At 41.6% G+C, this 21,722-nt stretch overlaps 2 protein-coding genes across 4 annotated transcripts in view; one reads left to right on the forward strand and one right to left on the reverse strand.

Moving 5' to 3' along the window:
- Positions 1-235: 235 nt before the first annotated feature.
- DEPDC4 (DEP domain containing 4) lies at positions 236-16,960 on the reverse strand (the record flags this gene model as incomplete). Its single annotated transcript, XM_019543914.1, has 8 exons — positions 236-972; positions 4,176-4,254; positions 7,130-7,255; positions 7,495-7,637; positions 9,965-10,191; positions 14,370-14,556; positions 14,733-14,884; positions 16,524-16,960. Coding segments are annotated over 8 exons (1,524 nt in total), but the record flags the coding sequence as incomplete, so codon positions are not given.
- Positions 16,961-17,548: 588 nt separating this feature from the next.
- SCYL2 (SCY1 like pseudokinase 2) overlaps positions 17,549-21,722 on the forward strand; it is a 56,425-nt gene continuing 52,251 nt past the window's right edge. The window contains exon 1 of one of the 3 annotated variants that reach the window (XM_019545127.1): positions 17,549-17,649. The gene's annotated coding sequence lies outside the window, so the exon portion shown is untranslated. The remainder of the gene's footprint in view (positions 17,650-21,722) is intronic. The other 2 variants (XM_019545125.1, XM_019545126.1) reach the window with 2 other exon arrangements.

The following is a 21,722-nucleotide window of genomic DNA, read 5'->3' on the forward strand; positions in this document are numbered from 1 at the left end:
GTAAATTCAGATTAGACATCAGGAGGCGCTACTTCACTGTCAGGGTGGATAGGATCTGGGACCGACTTCCAAGCAAAGTGGTGCTGGCTCCTACCCTGGGGGTCTTTAAGACAAGGCTGGACAATCACCTTGCTGGGGTTGTTTGACCCCAGTACTCTTTCCTGCCATGGCAGGGGGTCAGGCTTGATGATCTACTCAGGTCCCTTCTGACCCTACCAACTATGAAACTATAATCTGGAATATTTAATCACTTCCAAATCCATACACATTTAGTGTAAACCTCTACCTGTCCAGAGTTGCTTATAGACTTTGTATACATTCATGATTAAGCAGCCAAAGATGTTTTATTTTTAATAATACAATAACTGTATATTGTAGAAGTCTGCTTTGCAACTGCAATAACTGAGTCATTATTGATGCACCAGAAGGCTTATCTGGAAATTACAGACAAATGAATAAAAATATCCTGAAAATTACGTAATTAGAATCTGATTTTAAAAAGTTAAAGTGCCTCAAATGCAGAATTTCACCTGCGCCAAAAGGATTTCATTAAAAAAATTCAGACCTTCATTTTAGAGTAACACAACAGGGCTGACAAAATACCTACTATAAGACAGATCTAATACCAGGATTTATAATCTGCCTAATACAATGGAAGAATAGCATAATGTAATGCACTTGTCAGCATTCTCAAGAAAATTCTTGTGTCCATAAGATTTTAAATATTCAGCTATAATTCAAAACCACATCCTGTTTCAGGGTAAAAAAAACATCCCAAGAACAAAAACAGAAAAGCCCACTAAAATACTAGAGAATGATATTTTTGGAATTCTTTAAGTAACTTCTTTTTTTGCTTGACAGGAATAGTCATATTGTTGTCCATCTCTTGAATCAGGGCCAGGAGATGTTGAGTTGTTTGTTGCTTTTGGTCCTCAAATTCTTTAAGAGTCAAATGTTGACAAAATGTGAAACCTTAATAGAAATAAATAAGTTGGGATTATGTTAAGATTACACATATACCATTTTTATAATAGTAGGTTCCAACTGGAGATCTGATCAACGTATTTACACTGAAAATCCATCTTACATTTCCAATGAATTGTAATAATGTACTTTTCTGCAAGGAACAGCCCCGAGTTCATCACCGAGAGGAGTGCTGGCGGCAGCTCGGATACTTGAGCAATGTAAGGTTTAGTGACGTTCAACTGCTTTGCTAAAGAGGTAACAATAATATAAAACATTGCCCATTTTCCTAGTTCAGGAGTTGGCAACATACAGTCCCCAAAGCCACCAGATCCAGAAAGCTATGCCTCTGCTTGTGCCCATGTTGGTGCCAGGAAACGAGGAGCTGCAGATGCATCACTGCCACTTCTCCATGCCTCTTGATTCCCAGCTAAAGCACAGGCACAGTTTCCAGCTGGTGCAGAACTGAGTCAGGGTTGGGCCACTTCCAGCTGCACTCACACCGCACCCAGAAGCGGGGGCAGGGAGAAGCAGCAGCAGTGCTGACAGCTTCCAGCTGCTTGGCCCACTGCAGCTTCCCACCAGCTATAAGCTCTGCTCACATTCCAGCAGGGTTGTGGGGGGCTGGGAAGAAATGATGGGTTTCTCCCCAGCAGTGTGGGTGCAGTTCCCAGCTGCCCAGCTCCTTTCCAGCTAGAAGCTGTGCTTGTGCCATAGCTGGGGAGTGGGAAAAGCAGCACTACTACAGCTCCCAGTGATTTGATCCCACTACAGGTACAGGCAAAGCCCCCCTCACTGATGGTGCACCACTGAAACCACCGGGCTTGCACTGGGCTGGAGATGGATTGTTCCAGTCCGCAGAAGGATGCTAGACCCTGTCCCAGTCTACTTCTCTGCAGTATTTGTATATTTAATATTCCTAATGCCCTAGATTTTTCAATTTAAAAAAATGCAAGGAAAAAATAGGCAAGGGAAGCAGCTGAAGTGTCAGATGACAGAAATAGCACAGTGGTTGACGGTCAGGTTTAGACAGTCTGGAGGAGGACATTTTTAGCAGGAGAGCCAGATGGAACGTTCAAAAGTGTTCAAGGAATTAACTGAAACCATTCGTATATTCCCAAACACTGATTAAAAACTATTAACCATATTCTGGGCTGGGGCAACGTGCCCCACCAGCTGTACCAGTAGGGCCAAACACCACACATCAGCTGCACTAGCAAGGACCATGGGCCGCCCAGGCTGTTTGCCCCATGTGCATGCAAGTAGACATCCCCCTACCCTTACCCCTGATCCTCCTGGCTGCACCCTGCATGGGGTAGCATCCCACTTCACCTTCAGCTCTTTGTCAGTTCTCATGTGGCACTAAGTTATGTGGGGGCTCCAGGCTGCCAGCTCCCCTAGAACTGTGTGGGCATTCAGCAAAAGCCAGGGGAGAGAGAGGGATCCTCGAGACTGACTGCTGCTGCACCTGGAGCAATAGGGTCTGCAACAACCAGAGGGAGCCTGGGAACCTCATGGAGCCCATAGACCACCATGTGGGCAGCGCTGTTCTAGCTAAAGCTATACTTAGAAGTTAAGTCTTTGTTTCCTGCTTGTAATAAAAATAGAAGTGACTGTGTTCTTGCAAGCATAACTGTCAACTGGTTTGCAAACATTTACCAGTGCCCAAGAGCTAAAACCCACCAAGCACCATTTTTATATGCCATATTTACTCACATACTACACACATTTCCCCCCTCTGCCCCAAATCAGCCCTCCAAAACTGGAGTGCATGTCTTAAGTGTGAAAGTTTATTTTCTACGCTGGGGAGGAATGGAAGCATGGAGACGATGTAAAATGGTTGCCATGCTTACCCCCTGTGAGCAACAGGGAGCAGGAGTTTAGCCTTCAGTGTCAGAGCTAGTGTAACACGTTTATAGCCACTGTGGAATTGGCAGTAGCTTTTGGCTGTAACCAGTAGATACAAAAGGGTTAACACTTTATCTTTTGCACGAGCAGCACTGGTCTGGATTCAGCCAAGCTCTCAAGATCTCCTGCAATAAGAATTCAGCATCAACTTTTTTTTTTTTTTTTTTGGGGGGGGGGGAAGAGGAGTGAGGGAGAGGGGATACTTACACACACACACGTTCTTTCGTATGTGTATGTATACACACAATGTATATGTATATTTGAAGTTTGACACTCCTGGGCTAGAACACAGTTAACTGTTTTAATCAGTGTTTGTGAACGTAAGTGTTTTCAGTTGATACCTTTAATACTTCAGAACACTGAAAAAGAACAATCAAATAAAAGATATCAACCACAAAAATCCTGGACTCTGGGAAAGCATGAGAAATTTTAGTGTGGCCCCAGTCTCCATTTCATTCTGTTCCTTGTGTGAAGTGGGTACTCATTAGAGAATTTGGTGCATTAACTACTTGGATACATCTGTACCACATTTCTACTGTTCTCTGGGTATAAATACACATCCTGCCACAGCTGATCCATTTCACTGGGTGAAACGCACTCCACTCATTATCTCATAGGATCAGCCCCTAACCCATGTGGGACAGCAGGCAACACGTTCTCTGCTTACGAAGATGCACTTTAGAGATTGTCTGAGGCACATCTCTGAAAGAGGGGAAAGCTAAGCAGGTGTTCCTAGGACTTGAAGGCCCTAATCTTGCATGGAAATTCCCAGGGAGCACAGAACTGGGCCCCTAAAGCCATGGGAGTGCCTGCCCAGGGTGCTCTTGTGGCATAAAGCAAACAGACACCCACAACAGTAAAGGGACAGAAATTATGACCATCCTTTGTCACCGCCACATATTTTGGCCATTTATGGTGTGACAAGAGGCATGGAGTTCTCGTTTGTGTTTCCATTGTGCTGGTGTAATAATTTTTGTGGCAGCACGAAGGTGATATGTTTCTACCCTCAGACCACATCCCACACACCCACTCCCTCTAAACACATGAGACCCATGTGTTTAATAGCGAAGCTGCTCTGCAGATATGCAAAAGGAAACAGGTGGGTAAGGCATGGTTAAGAGCATTCCTGCCAGACAGTGCCTAGGATGCAATTCGTATATCCCCCTTAATGTCCTATTACCAGTATAAGCACAGAAAATGGATGAAGCAGCAAGACAGAAGTTTCGCTATAACCTAACATGCATGTTCCCAGCTCATTTGCATGTAACTGCTTGTTTAAAATAGATTATATTAGGATTTCCTACCTGAATTGGTATCTGGATCTTGTCCTTCCAGCAGGCTTTTAAATTTCTTGCTAGTAAGTTCCAAAAGAGTTAAGGGGGTCTGTATAACAGAATTTTCAGCTATAAGCTTAAGTTTAAAAAACGTAAATAACAAAGAACTAACATTTAAGTAGTTTACTACATGATATACATACTCACAAGAACAGGCCAAAAAGGTTAAAGCTAGAGTTAAGCTGGTGCATGAAAATAAGCTTTCAGTAAAGTTTTCTTATATTAGTTCAGGAAGTGAAAAGTAAGTAGCTTAAAGAAAGTAAAAAAGTGAAAGGACATAAGGCTCACTCCAGTTCAGACCTGCAAGACACTCAAGAAAGTGCTTTATTGTGGTGTCCCATGAACAATTCACTGTAGGAAGCTAAGCAAGACAAATGCTTGCAGCAAGCCATATATACGCTTGGAGCATTTAAGAGGTTAATTTTTGGTAGGATGACTAAATGATTGAATCAAATAATTTCACAAAGGTTCATTCACATTTTTAGTAGCCTTTGAGAGAAGGGGGTAATATCAAGTTAATTGTCTGGATGACATTAACATATGTAAAAAGGCAATATAAAACTTTAATTCCAGGTTGTTTAAAAAGAAACATAGTGTTCTGTTAAGATTTAAGAGCTTATCTACAACTTACCTAAGGATTTTTAGCTTTTTTATATTACTTACTTATTTAGGGGAATTTTGGGTAGAGTGGTAGGAATTGACAGAGGATTGCTAACTGCACAAAAAAAAGTATTCCTCTGCTACCAGCCTTGACCCTCATTATAATCATCTCCACTGGGCTTTGCAAACTAAACAGTTATATTGAAAGTTCTATTAATTAATAACTAGTCCCCTTCTTTCGTTCCAAGGTACCACTTTTTACCAAGAACAAGAAGTTAAAAAGAAACATTAACTTCAGAACAGCTTAGCTTAGGAATTTATGAGGCCTGGTTAGTACCCCGGAACTGAAGCCCTTTCTCTCTTTCAAAACTCTCCAGAAGCATTCAGCTTGGCCCGAAGATCTTAAAAGCAACATTTCAAACTGGTACTCTTCCAAGTATTCAAGAGGCGACTGCCAACCTAGTTTATCATGGGTCAGTAATTAGAGATATTAATACAATATCAGAACGCTAGCAACATCTGCATAGAGGAGGGAAGGACTGGGAAATTAAGGACCATCACCTTCTGCCCTTAAAAGAAGAATAGATTTCCTGCTTGTGTACCTATGGGACTGGCTCACCTATTCCTACTGAAGGACAAATCTTATAGTGATTTACAGAGCTTTCATTAAGTACACCAAATCTTCAATATTTATCTGAAACTCTTTAGCTGAGAACTAGATCAGAGGCCTTACAAGAACAGATTCATGCACTACTTGACAGTTTCAGCCTAACAGTAAGTAATGCAAGAACAGCTTTTGTTGTTCTCCTTTAATGTTTCTATTTCTCAGCCCAGAAGAAAGGAAGCAGTGAAGAGTGGCATGCAATTATTTTAGTCACTGCCACATCATATGTAAGACTGACAAAAAGAAGAAAAAAGTGGTTTGGTTTTAGTATAAGCATTTAATATCCATTTGACTTTTTAAGGCAGCCAGGATGAAGGTTAACTGCCAGATTACCTAGTATAACCACTACCTAGGTACTAGTTTAGTACCACCTAGTATTGTGTGCAATTAGAACAACAGCAAAAGAAGCACTACAGATTTACCATATACCATGCAAATTAAAGCTAACTTTCCATATTTTATCTAGAGTAGAAAGGTACATGCTTTAATGTACAGGGTTTGGGTTTTTTTAATACCATATTCTGTGCATAAAACATGCATCACCCCTGCCCCTCCTCAGCTCCCCCCCAACAAAAAGGGTGCTGAAAACCTGAAAACTGGAGGGCGTATTATACGTGAGAAATATGTTAAGAGTAGGTCTTGCCTCTTATTGGTAAAACTGAATGTAAGATCTGCAGCAATCCAGAGAAAGCAGAACAATGAGCAGGCTTGGCTTCCCTATTGGCTTCTACTCAGTTTCTTATTACAAAGATCTTTTTTGTTATTCTGATTTTTAAAAACAATGTGCACATTATATTCTAGGGTGTGTTGTATGCAAGAAAACATAATAGTATCCATCAGGAATACAGGTTTTCCTTGCTTTAAGCTGTACATGCGTTCCTGGAAAACAGCATGCATCTTGAATTTGCATAAAGGGAACCCACTTTACAATGTAACAAATAGGGATATGTTCCAAGACCTTAACTGTATTGAACCCAGACCCATTTCTACCACCTTTACAAGACAATTTTGGTACTCACCAACAGCAGACAGTACACAACCACAGGGCATTGTCATAATGGGGATGGCAACTACAGAAACACATGTCGCAGGCAATGAGCAAGGAGCACAGATCCACAATGGACACTTTGATTCCCTTGCCACTTGCCCCGCTCCCACTGCTTGCCCTGCCTCCATTTATGTTATGATTTTCCATATCTACAATTTAATTACAGAGGGGTAAATCTGTTATATTATCTGGCTTCTTAAGAGAAGAGCTTTTAGCAATGTTTTGCTGGAGAGAGAATTCCTACAGTAAGCTTAAAAGTTTGGAAGGAAGAGACAATAGAAACAGAGTGCATGATTCAAAAAGATTTCCTCCAGGAAAAAAACAAACCAAAGAAACCAAAATTCTTACTAGAAGTAGTTTAGTATCCTACAGGCTTTTCTTAAATGAAATGAAAAGAAGCATGGCAAGAAAGATATTGTGTAGAAGAACCTTTAAAGTGGTCAGATAGCCTACAAACCCAGAGGATCAGAACCAATTTCTGACTTTATTTAAATACATAGCCTTTACATATTGTCATCACATACACTGAAAGCACGTTGCTATAAAGCTGCTTTTTGGCAATTAACATTATGTGACAAAATCAAAGTGTGTCAGAAAAGGGGAAGGAAATACCTGGAACAGTTCAAAGCGATTCTTCATCAGGAACTGAATTAGCTGTTCCAGCTTTGGTTTTGACAATCCATTATTTTGTAAGATGGCCTTGGTGAAAGTCTTGATGATAACTGATCTGTTATCAAACTGTAAAAAAGAGAATTACATCACAGATTAAATTTGGCAAAATCATAGCTCTCTACTAAGACTATTTCTTAACAGTCAATCATGAAACCTACACTGTTGCAAGGGTACATTTAAATTTAGGTTTTAAAAAGCATCGAACAGGAAAGGAAGTGTTACCAAACAAAACTAAACAAATGTCTATTAACATTACAATAAAAGGAACGATATCTTTCACATCTATATTTCGATACAGTACTTACTTGTTTCTGTAACTTGTAGCCCTCTGGTTCTGAGGCAACAGCTATAAACATCAGTAGTCTACGGAGTTCTTCCCGAATGTTTGGCTCTAGTAATTTTAAGTAAAGCTGCAGTCCTTCCAGAGCTTGTTCTGTTTTTCCATGCTCTAAATGTTAGAGAAATACTGTACATAGTGCAGTACATTCATCTTAATATCAGCAAGATTTATTTTAAATAAGAGATTCAAATTAGAATTCTAGGCTTACAGCTTCTATCCTGGTTAGATTAAGATGTTTGTAAGAAACCCCCTCACTATTTTGAAGTCTTTAAATGTACCAGATGCGACCACCACTATTTTACCTTCTAACATTCAATGGGTGTTTCCACACCATTGGCCTTTATCCTGGACTGCTTCTTGCATTATGAATGATACCTCTCTCTCACTGCTGAAAAGTTTAAAAAAATAAAAAAGTATGTTCTCTTGATGATTCCTCCCTCCCCGCCTCTGAAAAGGACGTCTCTTATATTAAGTGGGTGAAGAGAGTTTCAATCCCCACCTTCTCATAGCTTTTAAGATTGTTAACCCTATCTGTAAGTGGGGATCATGAAACTTAACCTTCATACAAATCACTTGCCCATTCTGCCATTACAGTTAAGATCAGAACCCAGTCAAGTCTGATTCCCAGTGTAGTCATGTTAAGAGTAGGTCACTGAACCAAAAGATTTTTTTGCAGTAAATAAAAACTACTACATTTTTATGCAGTTGTTCATGAACCTTTTCCCCTAAAGGAAAAAAAAAAGAAAGAAGAACAGTAGAAGTGAATTAACTTGGAAAATAAAGAAGAAAAGGGTAAATGAGGGGCACACAGCCAGAAAAGAGAATGGACAGAAAGAAAAGATCAGAAGGAAATTATGGAAAGAAACTAACAGGAGATTAAATAACTGAGGAAGACTGGACATTTCCAGATTCTACACACTTAAAATAGTTTTTGACCATGCTTAAGTTTTCAAAAGGTTATTGGGATGTTTTAAATGGAAAGGAGTCAAAATGAAAGAGGTAAGGGTAAATGCTATTCAGGTCTAGGATCTGTTTCTGGTAGAGGGGGTAACACGTTCTAACCCTGATGTCCCTTGGTCTCAAGGGCAATGGGAGAGGTGGGTAATTTTCCTTTAAAACAAGACTAAAAGACTAACAACACAGAGACACTCTGCATCAGGACACCTGTAATTGCAAGCAGATGTTATACGTAAGAAAAAAATAAAGTTTTCTACATTTGCCAAACCTTCTTCTCCCCAAAACAAAAACCAAACCACACATACATCACCCCCCCACCATTCACATGAACCCTTTAGTAGTTCTACATGTCCAGCAATAAGACTAATATACCAACAGCCTAAACCAATTCAACAGCAAGTACTTGGAAAGGTGGTTATAAATATAGTAGGACCTTCTCCTAATACAATTTTGGATATTGTGGGCAGCTGAATGTAAACCTGAAGAATCTGAATTAAATCTAATACATTTCAGAAATTTCTTGCAATGTCAACTAAATAATCTCTTGTACAAAACGAAATAGAAGGTAAACTAGAAACTGTTTACTCAGAAGATTTTGGTTGACTAGTTTGGGAAATCATAAAAGAATAAAATAAGTGTAAGAAAGTAGGATGTCCTTTAGAGGACTGGTGCAACAAAGCATGGCATGATTACATGGCATGCTGTTTTTCTGTTTAAAATATTTCTGTATTTTAAAAAAGTGTTCTACAGGGATTAAGGATTTTAAATTCCCATTATATTTGAATTATTTGACAATTTACGCAAAAGGCACTCTTGTTTGAACTACCGTACTTTCACTTTTGGTGAAAATACAGTAAGTGGAAGACTTCTTTACACCAATCATTTCAGATTTGTAATTCTGGGCTGATAATTTCCTGTGTTCTTATAACCATATCACTTTAATGCTCCTTCTATTTTACTATTTTTTCTGGCAAAAGGCTTAGGATAATACATTGCTTATTGCATTTTCTTATTGAAGGGGTTTACACACTTATAGTCTGCTTATGCTCTATTTCTTCATGAATACTACCATGTTCATGTGCAATAGAGCTGTAGCATGGATCTCTGAAAACTATAAATTTAAATTAAGATTCTCTACATCTTATACTCCATAAGTACTACAAGGCACTCTCAGAGCAGGGTTTGCCTTACACTTCAGTTTAAATGACACCCTTACTACCGTTTCAGGTTGGGAAACTCCGATTCTTTGCCAGAGGCTAGAGAATCACACTTATTAGTATTGCAGCATGACCTCAAAATCCTGGAATTAAGGTAAGAAATGAAAAGGTCCCCCCTTTTTGGTTGGCAGAACCTGGTATAACAAAAGTAATTTGGCACTCATCTGATACCTATTTTAAAAAAAAATTGAAAAATAATCTATTAATTTTAAAAATAGTATTCACCTGTACATTGTTTGTTTGTTTTTAACTTGCTCTTACCTATAAGTTCAATGATTCCTGTATGAACATCAAGATCCTGATTGGTGAGAAGGGGATCTCTCATTTGATTATAATATTTTACTATAACATCAAAAAGTATCTTCTTGTGCATATTCAAGTCACTTGGCTCACTACTGATTTGAAGTAGCTGCTGGTTAACCATCACTATTAGCTGGTCTGGGAAATATTCCAAGCATTCAATTGCAGCACAGAGCCATTCATCAAGCCTGGGGAGGGGGGAAAAGTTAGTTTTAGTGTTGACATTTAGCATTGGGCAAAATAATTTAAGCTAAAGATCACGTGAATTAGCCGTATGCAAGTATTGCACATTTGAAATGTATACATTGCCCAGCTCACTTAACAAGCAGTTAATTTATTTCAAACATCCTATTAGTGATAGTAATTTGAACAAGTGTAAACTACAACTTTAGTATCCCCTTCCAAAGCTACAAACAATATACTTGTTCTGGCTTCCAGCAAAGCTGCAAGCACAGAGAGCCATAAGAGATGGTTCAGAAACGTGTGTGCTACATGAAGAGATTTAGCCAGCCCACAAACAAGAGCTAAACAGGTTGCCAAAGGACTGAATTTTTAAAGTTAACTGTTTGTTTTTGTCTTTTGAGGGACAAAAACTATCAACACTTTAAACCTTGAAAAATTCAACGAATCAGATCATTAAATGGAAGTGAGCAAGAAACAGGCACTAAATTTAAGACGGGGCACTGCAGAGATGCTACCAATACAGTTAACTAACTACCTGTAGTACAAAGCAGGAAGGGAGTAATTTTTGTAAGGTAAGACCTGCAGGGAGGCATTTGCACAGACCCAGTGGAAAATACAGACCTTTCCTGCTCTTCATTGAGAAGCAAGGTATATCAACGCCCCCCACCACAAAGTATGCAATGAGGAAAGGGGTGGGGGCAAACATATCCCAATTCAAGTCTATTTAATCTTTGAGACAACTTCACAACCATTTTGAATCCAAATGGAAAATGACTCCTTGGCTAGTGTATTCAGGAACAACCTAAACTAGAGTTCTGACTGATTGAAGGTGAACATACAATGATTTCTCAGTTGGAAATCTTGCTGAAAATTAAGCTGAGCTTAAAATTTGATTCTCAGAGGGTGTGTCTACATGTTCATTAATGCACTTTTTTCTAACACATATTATATTTAGTACCTTCAATATGAGGTACTAAATAAATGTGGATTAGGCTGCCCTAATCCACAGCACCAAAAGTGCACATTTAAGTGTCACTTACTGCACAGCAGCCTATTTTACTGTGCATTAGCATTCTGCATGTTCTTTTTACATGACATTAATGCACAGTAACCTATTTTACTGTGCATTAAAAAAGCACACGTGGAGACGCATCCAGAATCAGTCAAAGCTGCTTGATTAGATCCAATCTTGTTTTTTTTCTTAATTTTTCTTAAAGACTAGTTTCAAGAATTGTTCTTAAAGAGAGGAGCACCAATGCAGTAAGAACAGGTCAGGTCATTTTCAAAACTGCCTAACTGTTAAAATTCCAACTCTACACTACCTCTCCCAGCACAGAACAGGATTTTGTAGTGCTGAAAGTCTCTATCTACAAAAGTCTGATACCAACAGAGTTGAAACACCGTTGACAACCACAGGCAGAAGATGGTCATTTTGCTAATGTATGCGAAGCATCACTTTCCTTTAAGCCACAGATTAAAGCACAGAAACTAAAGGGAAGAAACAAAGACCTTGAATAATTTGCAAAGATGGTTTAAGAACCAAAACAAAAAATGACTCGTTATTCAGAAAGATTGGAGTGTGAGAAGAAAACAATTAGTCACTCAACAACCTATTTCTGAAGAAATGAAAGCTCAAATTGTTGAAAAGCCTGCAAAAACTTTTGAATTTTCATCAATGCCCAGACTCTTTGACCATCACCTTGTGAGAAAACATTTGTGAGAAAGTTTATTTCCCTCAAGAGAGGATGAAACTATCATTTAAGACCTACATCTGTCAATCTTCATCTTCTGTTCTCAAAAGAGAAAAGTGAAAGTTAGCCAAACATCAATTCCTAGTGTAATGCTTTAGCCAAGAGCCATGAAGACTGACCTAAACAGTACCAGAATCAAAGTTGGGAGAGTTTACCAGGCCCAAACCAAATTTATTTTTCAAAGCATGACTAGGGGAAGTGCCAGCACAAGAATGGATGATTCTTCATTGGATCTGACCTTAGGATATGCATATATAAGGACATATACCTCTATTCATTATGCAATTGCTACCAAACAGAAATTTTATTCGGCTATAGTACAAGCTATTGAGAGGATATCAATATAGATGCAACCAACAGGAACAAGTCAGAAACAATGGAAGTTTAAAAAGACAAAAAAAAATGCTGACACGAAATTGCCATGCTTTATTTTATATAATCATTTACATGGCATAGTGACCCTTCAATGTCACTAGCCGGGCTTTCCTTTAATTTAACAGATGCTCTATTTGCCTTAAACATTCTCTGTACCATCACTATTAAAGTGTTTCTAAAAAGCCCTTTAGAATGTTTCATTTATTTAAGATCAGAATTCATCTGTTCCACTTTCCACACAGGCATAAATAAGAAACATTTAACCAGGAACTGCACAATCCAGAATCATAGAAACTTGGGGTTGGAAGGGACCTCAGAAGATCACCTAATCTGACCCCCTGCTCAAAGCAAAACCATCCCCAACTACATCATCCCACCCAAAGCTTTGTCTAGCTGAGTTTTGAAAACCTCCAAGGATGGAGCTTCCGTAACTTCCCTGGGTAACCTGTTCCAGTGTTTTACTACCCTCCCAGGGAGAAAATTCTTCCTAATATCTAACCTAAACTTCCCTTGCTGCAACTTGAGACTATTGCTCCTTGTTCTGTCATCTGCCACCACTGAGAACAGTCTAACTCAATCCTCTTTTGAATCTCCCTTTAGGTAGCTGAAGGCTGGTATTAAAGTCCCCACTCAGTCTCCTCTTCTCTAGACTAAAGTCTTTCCTCATAAATCATGTGCCCAGCCCCCTCACCATTTTCACTGCCCTCCATTAGATTCTCTCCAATTTGTCCACATCCTTTCTATAGTGGGGGGATAAAAACTGGACACAGTACTGTAGATGTGGCCTCACCAGTGCTGAAGAGAAGAAAAGAATCACTTCCCTTGACCTGCTGGCAACACTCCTACCAATGCAGCCCAGTATGCCACTAACCTTCTTGGCAACAAGGGCACACTATTAGCTCATTCAGCTTATTGTGCACTGTAACCCCCAGGTCCTTTTCTCCAGAGCTGCTGCCCACCCAGTCAGCCCCCAGCCTGTACCGGTGCATGGGACTGTTCCATCCTAAATGCAGGACTTTGCACTTGTCCTTGTTGAACCCCACGAAATTCCTTTCAGCCCAATGCTGCAATCTGTCAAGCTCACTCTGAATCCTAGCCCTACCCTCCAGCTTATCTACTACTCCCCCCAGCTTGGTGTTATCTGCAAAGTTGCTAAGGGTGCACTCTATGCCATCTTCCAGGTTGCTGATGAAGACATTGAACAAAACTGGCCCCAGGACTGACCCCTTGGACACTCCACTTGATACCAGGTGCGAACTAGACATTGATCCATTGATTACTACTCTCTGAGCCCAATGCTCCAGTCAGTTTCCTGTCTACCTTACAGTCCATTCATTTGGCCCATACTTCCTTAGCTTGCCTGGGAGAATGTATCAAAAGCCTTGCTAAAATCAAGGCACACCACATTCACCAGCCCCATGGACTTGTACCTGTCCAGCTTTTCTAAGTAGACCCTAACTTGTTCTTTCACCACTGAGGGCTGCTCACCTCCTCCCCAAACTGTGCTGCCCAGTGTAATAGTCTGAGAGCTGACCTTGCCTGTGAAGACTGAGGCAAAAAAGGCACTGGTCACTTCAGCCTTTTCTGCATCCTCTGGCACAAAGTTGCCTCCCCCATTCAGTAAGGGACCCACACTTTTCCTGATCTTCCTCTTGCTACCAACATACTTGTAGAAACCATTCTTATGCTTTACATCTCTTACTAGCCACAACTCCAATTGCACTTTGGCCTTCCTGGCTTCATCCCGGCATGCCCGAGCAATGCTCTTATACTCTTCCCTAGTTATTTGTCTAAGTTTCTACTTCTTATAAGCTTCCTCCCATGCACCCATTAGGATATAGTTCTTGCATATTTAAATACCTCTTTACTTATAAGTATTCTCAGAAGTAACAAGGGAGTTCACTGAAAGGCAGCAGTCCAGGTAATGTATCACACACATCTAAGGATATCGCTCAACCACAAGCCCTACCCTGCCCGCTTAAAGTAGAAATTGAAAGTCAGAGTGAAATTAGAAGTATTCTAAAATATTCAAAATGTATAAGAGATGTATAACTCACTCAGGCAGATTTAAACTGCATATGACCTCTCTATCCAAGAAAGTATTTGAGATAATCAGGTCTTCCTCTTTCCCAAACCGATTATTTTTTTTCTTTCTTGGGGATTCTAAAATATTTTCCAAGATTGGAAGATCAATTAACTGCAGTAGCCGTAATAGAGTCTGTTGTTTCCACACATCTTCTATAACTGGGAGCACAGAGAGAGAAACAAACAGCCAGATAAGCTAGGTTATTGGGAACATATTTATAAAATGTTATTTACTGTTTTAAACCCCCCCAAAAAGCATTTCTATTTAATATTACAATAAGCTATTTTTGAACAGGTGAAGAGTACTTATTTTCAAGTAAAATGCAAGTAATTACCTCTTTGTGAAAGCAGATGGAGTGGCTCACTAACTAGAACTTTCGGCAAAAAAGATGGATGTATATTTATTGATTGAAGAAGTTCCTCTATCTCCTTTTTATCAGCAGCTTTGAATGCCAAGGGATTTGAAATTGTTGTGTCACATTTTTGTCTGTCATGAAAAAAAATTTAAGTTCATAATAAATACAATTCAGAGAGCATTAAAAAAGTCTGCCTAAATGACAGTTCTACATTTCTTTCAGTTGCACAAATTATATAAATTAAGATTTGGACAGTGTTTTTGGATAGCTAGCTTTCCTGTTTGATTTACAGTTAGCAGAAAACCCTAATAAAGCAGGAAAGCATACACATGTTGCAGCTAGGGTGACTGTCATAGGGGACAGTTTGGTTGTCCTCTGTCCTCTATTGATATGAATCCCGACACCTTTATGTCCTCTATCTTTCTCTTCTAGCAAAGCTGATTAGCCTGCACAGTGTGTAGTCCCAGGCAGAGATACATCGCACTGGCTCCAAAGCTAGAAGTACAGTTGTGTAAGTATCACACTGTGCAGGCTAATCAGCTTTGCTTCATAGTGTAGCATTGTATCGCACAACTATACCACTTCCAGTTCTGGAGTTAGCATGGGGTAGTTCTGTACAGCACTACCTTGCATCACAAATGAATCCTATGACTGGGTTGGCTAAACTGCAGCCTGTAAAACCATGGGCAATTTAAAAGCAGTTTCTGAAAAAGAGAGAAGTAGTTACAAATAAAACATATTTTTTCCTCTGTGTTCATTATATTATCTGGTCTTGATTTTGTTCAGTTCTTTATTTATTCTAAAAGTTTTGTATTGTCTATCAGCTCCCTGGCTATCTTATCTGAAGTGAATCTTTTCCAGCTCAGTCACTGAGTCCAGCCCATTTTGGGCTCTCAGTCTCTCTGGGCCTAGGGTTCTTGGGTCTTCAGACCTCTTCTCCCAAACCCTGAGACACCAGAAGCCACACTGGTGTGTTCAGACATTATCAGATTCCTCTTCCCTATGCCCCTGCTCAGTACAGAGGTAGGACACATCCCAGCTCACTTTTTTTTTCCTCCAGCAAGGCATGGCAGGTGAGTGGGGACCAGGGCGGTGTCAGAGTAGGCTGGGGTGACAGGACTAGCTATAGCCAGAGAGAAGACCCTTCCATTGGAGTCCTGTCACAGCTTAGCGTAAACAAATTTGTAGTTGATCTGGACTAAGACGACTACAAATTGAAAAGATACCTGAGATCAACTGGTCAGCTCCATGTATATTTCAAGGAGCTCAATCCTTCCATAGTGCTTTATAAGCACTAGTAATCACAGCACAGCAATGAAAAATAACTTGTGTTACAAGCTGGAGTACGGGGGGGGGGGAATGACTTTTTATAATACGAAAAATAACCCGAACAGGAGGTCAGCATTAAAATCAGAATGAGAACATGGAGTTCTGGATCCATGCTTAGTCAAACACCAAACTCAATTCCATGTTATTAAACTGCCTCTGCCCCCAGCTTCCTTACAGAAGAGACACATACTGGTTACTGAGGAAAAAGGCAGACTTTGTTATAGGCAGCCAGCTTGGAGAAGACTTCAGGTGATTAGCATTACCAGTGAAATCCAGGATGGTATCATGATAAACTATATAGTCTCCCAAAACTGAGAAAAACTTGGTGTACCAATGGGTTTCATAGGTCTCAGTGGCTTACCTTATATGACTGGAGAAGGCAATTTGAATACCCATGGGGAGGGAGGGGTGGAGATGCGGTGACACCTGACCATGACTAACCTTTCTGCCTTCAGCTCAAGTACTTCCTCAGGGGGCAAGTTCTCAGCATCTTTGTTCTCTTTCAGTTCACAAGGAGAAAGACTGTGGTCCACAAACCTATAAAGGCTGCTACTTGTGTCCTCAAACTCCAGGTCTTTCTCATTCTTGAATAGCTTTGTTCCAACTGGCTCAAACACCTTGCGCTCCATCAATACTTGGCACACGCGGACTCCCTTCACACGAGAAATATCATTACTGCTTAAGTACATGCTTCGCATAAGATGACTTAGCACCACATCAACAGCGTCAGAGCCAGTGAAGCAGTTCCTGTACATCCTTAGACGTTGCCGTCTCCTCTTGATTACCACCTGGTCCCGAAGAGCACGGATCATGCCATTCCATAACTGAGTGGCTTGAAAAGGGCCATCAGGGCCTGCAACGACATGAGAGCAGCTGTGTTACTGAAAACATGCACAATTCACTTCTGACCATGTTGCTCTCCTTTGGCATGCCGAAAATGAAATCTTACTATCCTAAGCGTAGCCAGAGAGAAATGGTGGCCACACACACCAGCTTGCCCCTTGATTTGGCTCCAGGCCCCGTCTGCCATCCACAGGCAAGACTGATGGGGCCTTGGCCACTGCGTCCACCCCCAGAGGAAGACTAACAGGGCTAGAAGAAACTCTAAACACCTCTGCCCTCTTTCCCCAGGGTCCCCGACTGCGCACCCAGGGGAGCGATCAGAATCGGGAAGAGAACCAGGGTCTTCCCACTGCTGCAGGAGGGCAGGGGGGGAGTCTCCCCCCTGGGATGCGGCTGTTGGGGGTCCCCTAGGCCAGTGACAGGGCACCTGGCTGCGGGGAAGGGGGGTGGCGCTCTCACCCCCCGGCCGCCGCCGCCGAAGCTCTGCCTGGCTGCGGAGCCGCCGGAACCGCGGAGTCAAAGGCGCCGCCATGGCCGCAGGCCCCGCCCCCTGCCCGCCGAGGGGTCGCCCCTACTGCTTCCGGGCCCGCCCTCGGTGGCGGAAGTGAGGCGCGGCGGGCGGCGGCGCTCGCGCTGTCGCTATGGAGTAGTCGGAGCGGAGCGGCGGTGGCAGTAGCGGCTGCGGAGCGGGGAGGCCTCACCCGCGGCTTCCCCTGCGGCGCAGGTAGGCGGCGTCTGTCCCGGCCTAGTGACACCGCGGAGGCGACCCGCTCCGTGGGCGCTCGTGCAGGGCGGGGGTGGGCGGTTGCCTCCGCCCCCGTGCCGCCGGGTTTGCCGCGTGTGCCCCGGACGGAGCCCACTCGCAGCGCGGCTCCCCCGGCCCTCCCTTGTAGCGATCCTGGTTGGGGCGGGCGGAGTTGTTTGGCCTTCATCTTCCTCTTCCGTGTTCCCGATGCCGCCTGCACGGAGCGGGCCTGACGCCCCCACTTGTGGTCTTCACGGGGCGAGTGAGAACAGGCCCCTGCGCCCCGCAAGGAAGCAGGAGCGCGAGGGTCTGCCCCACCCCGCCGTTTGCCCGCCTTGGTGTGTTTTCCGGTAGTGCCACCGCTCCTGGCGGGTGGGAGAAAGCAAAGGCTCTCGTGGCTTGCCTTAGCTATATGTCGTTGAGATCTTGCCCAATTATAGACTTGAACCATGGAGCAGTCTTCCTTGTCTTAGTCTGAAAACACCTAATACAGCATTTGTCAACCCGTGGGTCACAAGAATGTGGAAGGGTTGTGGGCAAACTTAAAAAATGGATTCTCCTTTAAAGGACAAAAACATGGAAAACTCTGGGTTTTCCCTTGCAGGCAGGCAGAGCTCCAGCCTGTAGCAGACTGTCTGGGGGCTCCCTGCCCCACACACTTGGGGGGTGGAGCAGGAGGTCACAAGTGAGGGCCTGTTTTCTACTTAAGCTACTAACTGGGTTGGGGCTGGCCATCAGTGTTTACAGATGGGTCCCGGTACAAAAAAGGTTCAGAACTATTGACCTAATGGTCTCCTGATCACCTCATATTGACACACACTAGCTCAGTTTTAAAGAATTGAAATTTCAGCCGAACAAACTAACGTTCCTGTGACTGCTCAAAGAGCCCAGTTTCAACAAACAAGTTCTGTTTTGACAGTCATTCGTGTTGTCATAGTTATGCCAAGTTATGTTCTTTTACAGAATTTGCTTAATGTTGGGGGTTTTTTTAGCTTTGTTATAAGAGCTGATGTCTTGGGAGATATCATTCAAACTGGCTATAAAAAAGCCATTGTTGTTGGGTTGCTGTCATCTTATTGAAATAAGACTGTATTAAAAAATAGATATATAGTCAGTGTTTATAGCTGTTTACCTTCAAAATAAGATGCACACTGAGGGATAGAAATGACTCATTCTGCCTTTCATCAGATGAATTAATTGGTGGCTTGTGCAGTCTCAAGTGGTGACAGAACAGGTTGGACCTATGCATAGCAGGGCTGCTTGTAAATCCAGCACTGAATTTTTGCTAGTAGGATCCCCTGCTTCCCTTTCCAGGCTTGTCAACATGCCTATCACATGTGACTGTCATCTCCGGGGGAGAAGATTTCTAATCACTGGAAGCTGCATCAGTTCATTTTTTTTAGTTGTCAGTAACTGAATTCATAAATTTACACAAGGGAATTTTGATCGTGTGACGGACATTAAACAGGAAGTTTACATTGTGCTTCATGTGAAATCAAGTTTGTAAGCATGCGTCCAGCATGAATTCAAATGCAACATTTTTTTTAGTGTTTTAATATCAAAAAGAACACTTAATTCTAAAGTAATTTTCTGAACTGGATGACAGAAGGAAGAGCATGGTTGCACCACAGAGTTTCTCTGGTTGATCTTAGTCTAAGGTGCTTACTTTAGTCCCTAAGGTGTGCCACCCCACCCTAACTGGTGCCTGACTTCTGCTGAACTGACTAACTACCTCTGTTTAAACTGAATGAAATGTAGGTATGAATAGTACATACAGTGTAAAGGGGAAATGGATTAATAATGATTTTTAGCTTTAATAAGCTTGAGGTAACACACATGAGGAATTTGGTTTTAAAATTATTTAATCCTAGTGTGGCAGACTTGTTTTGCTTTAGTTTTTTTGCCAGTGGTGCTTATTTTGAACCTTGAAATTCCATGTTATGCCTTCTTCAGTGATACTGCTTTTTTTCCTTTTCTGAACCAAGACCAATAAATCAGATAATTGTAAATGCTGCCTTTTCATCTTCCTCCACAGTGACAAGAAAGTAACACCTCATCAGAATTTAACAAGATGCAGTGAAAAAGTTACCAAACATAGCATTTGTGACTCTACTAACAAAAATATATGGTACTGTGAGGTACAGCACCTGTCAACCTTTTATGCCAGTGTGGAGGAAAGGTGCTAGGCAGACCCACATTTACTGAGAAGGCATTTCAGAAATGGAAACAGGAAGGAGGAATTAAGATGCAGTACTGTATCTGGCTACTTTAATTTAAATCTTTCAGTAAAGAAATATGAATATTAAGAAATCAGATATGTACATGCATCTGGGGCCTAATTTTATAGTCCTTTAAACATGTGGAGTTCCCATTAAAAGACAGCTTGAGAATGAAGTCTTTGAAGCAGTGGTTCTCTACCTTTTCAGAATCAGGCCACCCTTGCCCAACTCTTTTGAATTTGACAGCATCCTTGGCTAAGAACCACTGCTGGTGCTGCCTTAACTTGCTTCAGGTGTTTTTAACAGGTGCTGCCTCCACAGTGAGATAAAACTGCCCTACTCAACTGTTGCACTCCCAGAAGGACTGTGGCACATATGTGATCTCCTGCCTTATTAAGATTTTCTGTAAACCCTAAAGCAGTCAGGAGAGCTGATTTGTGCTGCAGCCCTTCACAGTCTGATCCTACACAGCATCTCCTGGAAAGAGGCACCTGGGGCAGGTAGAACTATCTAGTACAGTCGTGGCCATGCTGTGGCTCCAGAGCCACATGTGGTTCTTCAGAAGCTAATTATACATCTCCTTGAATCTTTGCTCAAGCACACGGTGACCAGCTTCCACTTGGAAGACCATTTGGAAGCTGGTCACCATGTGCTTGTACAAAGATTAAAGGAGACGCATATTAACTTCTGAAGAGCAGCATGTGGCTCCGGAGCCACAGGTTGGCCACTCCTGATCTAATATATCTCTGTTTTGGAGAGGAGTATTGGAGATGAGGACACCAAGAAGGACCACAGCATAAGTGCAGGCTTTTGCCTGCTTTAGGGATTGCAGAGATCCCAAGTGAGGCAGGAGAGCCATGCACATGTTGCAGCCCTACCTAGTACACTGGATGTTTTTACCTTGTCACCACCATAGTGGTGATACCCACACAACACTTCTCAGGGGGTCTCCAGGCACCCCTGCTGAAAACCACTGCTTTGAGGACTGCAGATACATGCACCCTTTTTTGGGAGAGTTTCCAGAGAGGCTTGGTTATCCCAGCTTATTAGGTTGGTAGTCCTGTGGTTTTCAGCCTTTTTGGACTCAAGGCATCACTCTCTATTTTTATGAATTGAATGGCAAGTAATTAAAAAAAATAATTTATATATTACAACGTTTACCTCTCTACATGGGGGGTAGGCAGTAGGGATGGGGTATCCTTCAAGCAGAAACAAACCGGAATTTGGCTTATCTGCTTATCTCCTCGCACCTTGTGCAACCTTCAAATAGTCTGATGGCACTCCAGGGTGCCCAGTTCCCTGGTTGAGAATCACTGGCTTATCTGCTTCCTTTCAGTCATTTAGGGAGCTTAGTTATAAGCTAGGCAGTGTTTGATATGGGTTAATTCAACTACAAATTGTTCATATTTTACCTTAGTGCAGGACAGAAAGTAAACACAATTTTAAATGCAATTAATTAGGTTATAAATATTATTATAATATATATGCCCTACTAAAAGTTTTAACAAAAAAGTATAATAAAAAGTAATTTTCTGTAATTCATTTTCATAAAAACTTCTGGTGAATCATTTAACATTCAACAATTAAATAAACTACTCTAAAGTAATTTTGTGCCTTATTGTTTGATCTCTCCCTTCCAGTTTGTTAAGAAGTTGGACAAGAAATCATCTATGTGCATATGCACTTTGTGTTTAAAACCTGTCAATAAAGTATTTCTCTGTTGAGGTGGTACCAGTTCAAAGCAGGATTTGGCTCTTTAGACCTAAGCAATTCATAGATTCATAGTTTGTACGGTCGGAAGGGACCTGAGCAGATCATCAAGTCTGACCCCCT

The sequence above is a fragment of the Crocodylus porosus genome, unplaced genomic scaffold (assembly GCF_001723895.1).
Source record: "Crocodylus porosus isolate Cpor-Errol unplaced genomic scaffold, CroPor_comp1, whole genome shotgun sequence".
Classification (NCBI taxonomy): domain Eukaryota; kingdom Metazoa; phylum Chordata; order Crocodylia; family Crocodylidae; genus Crocodylus; species Crocodylus porosus.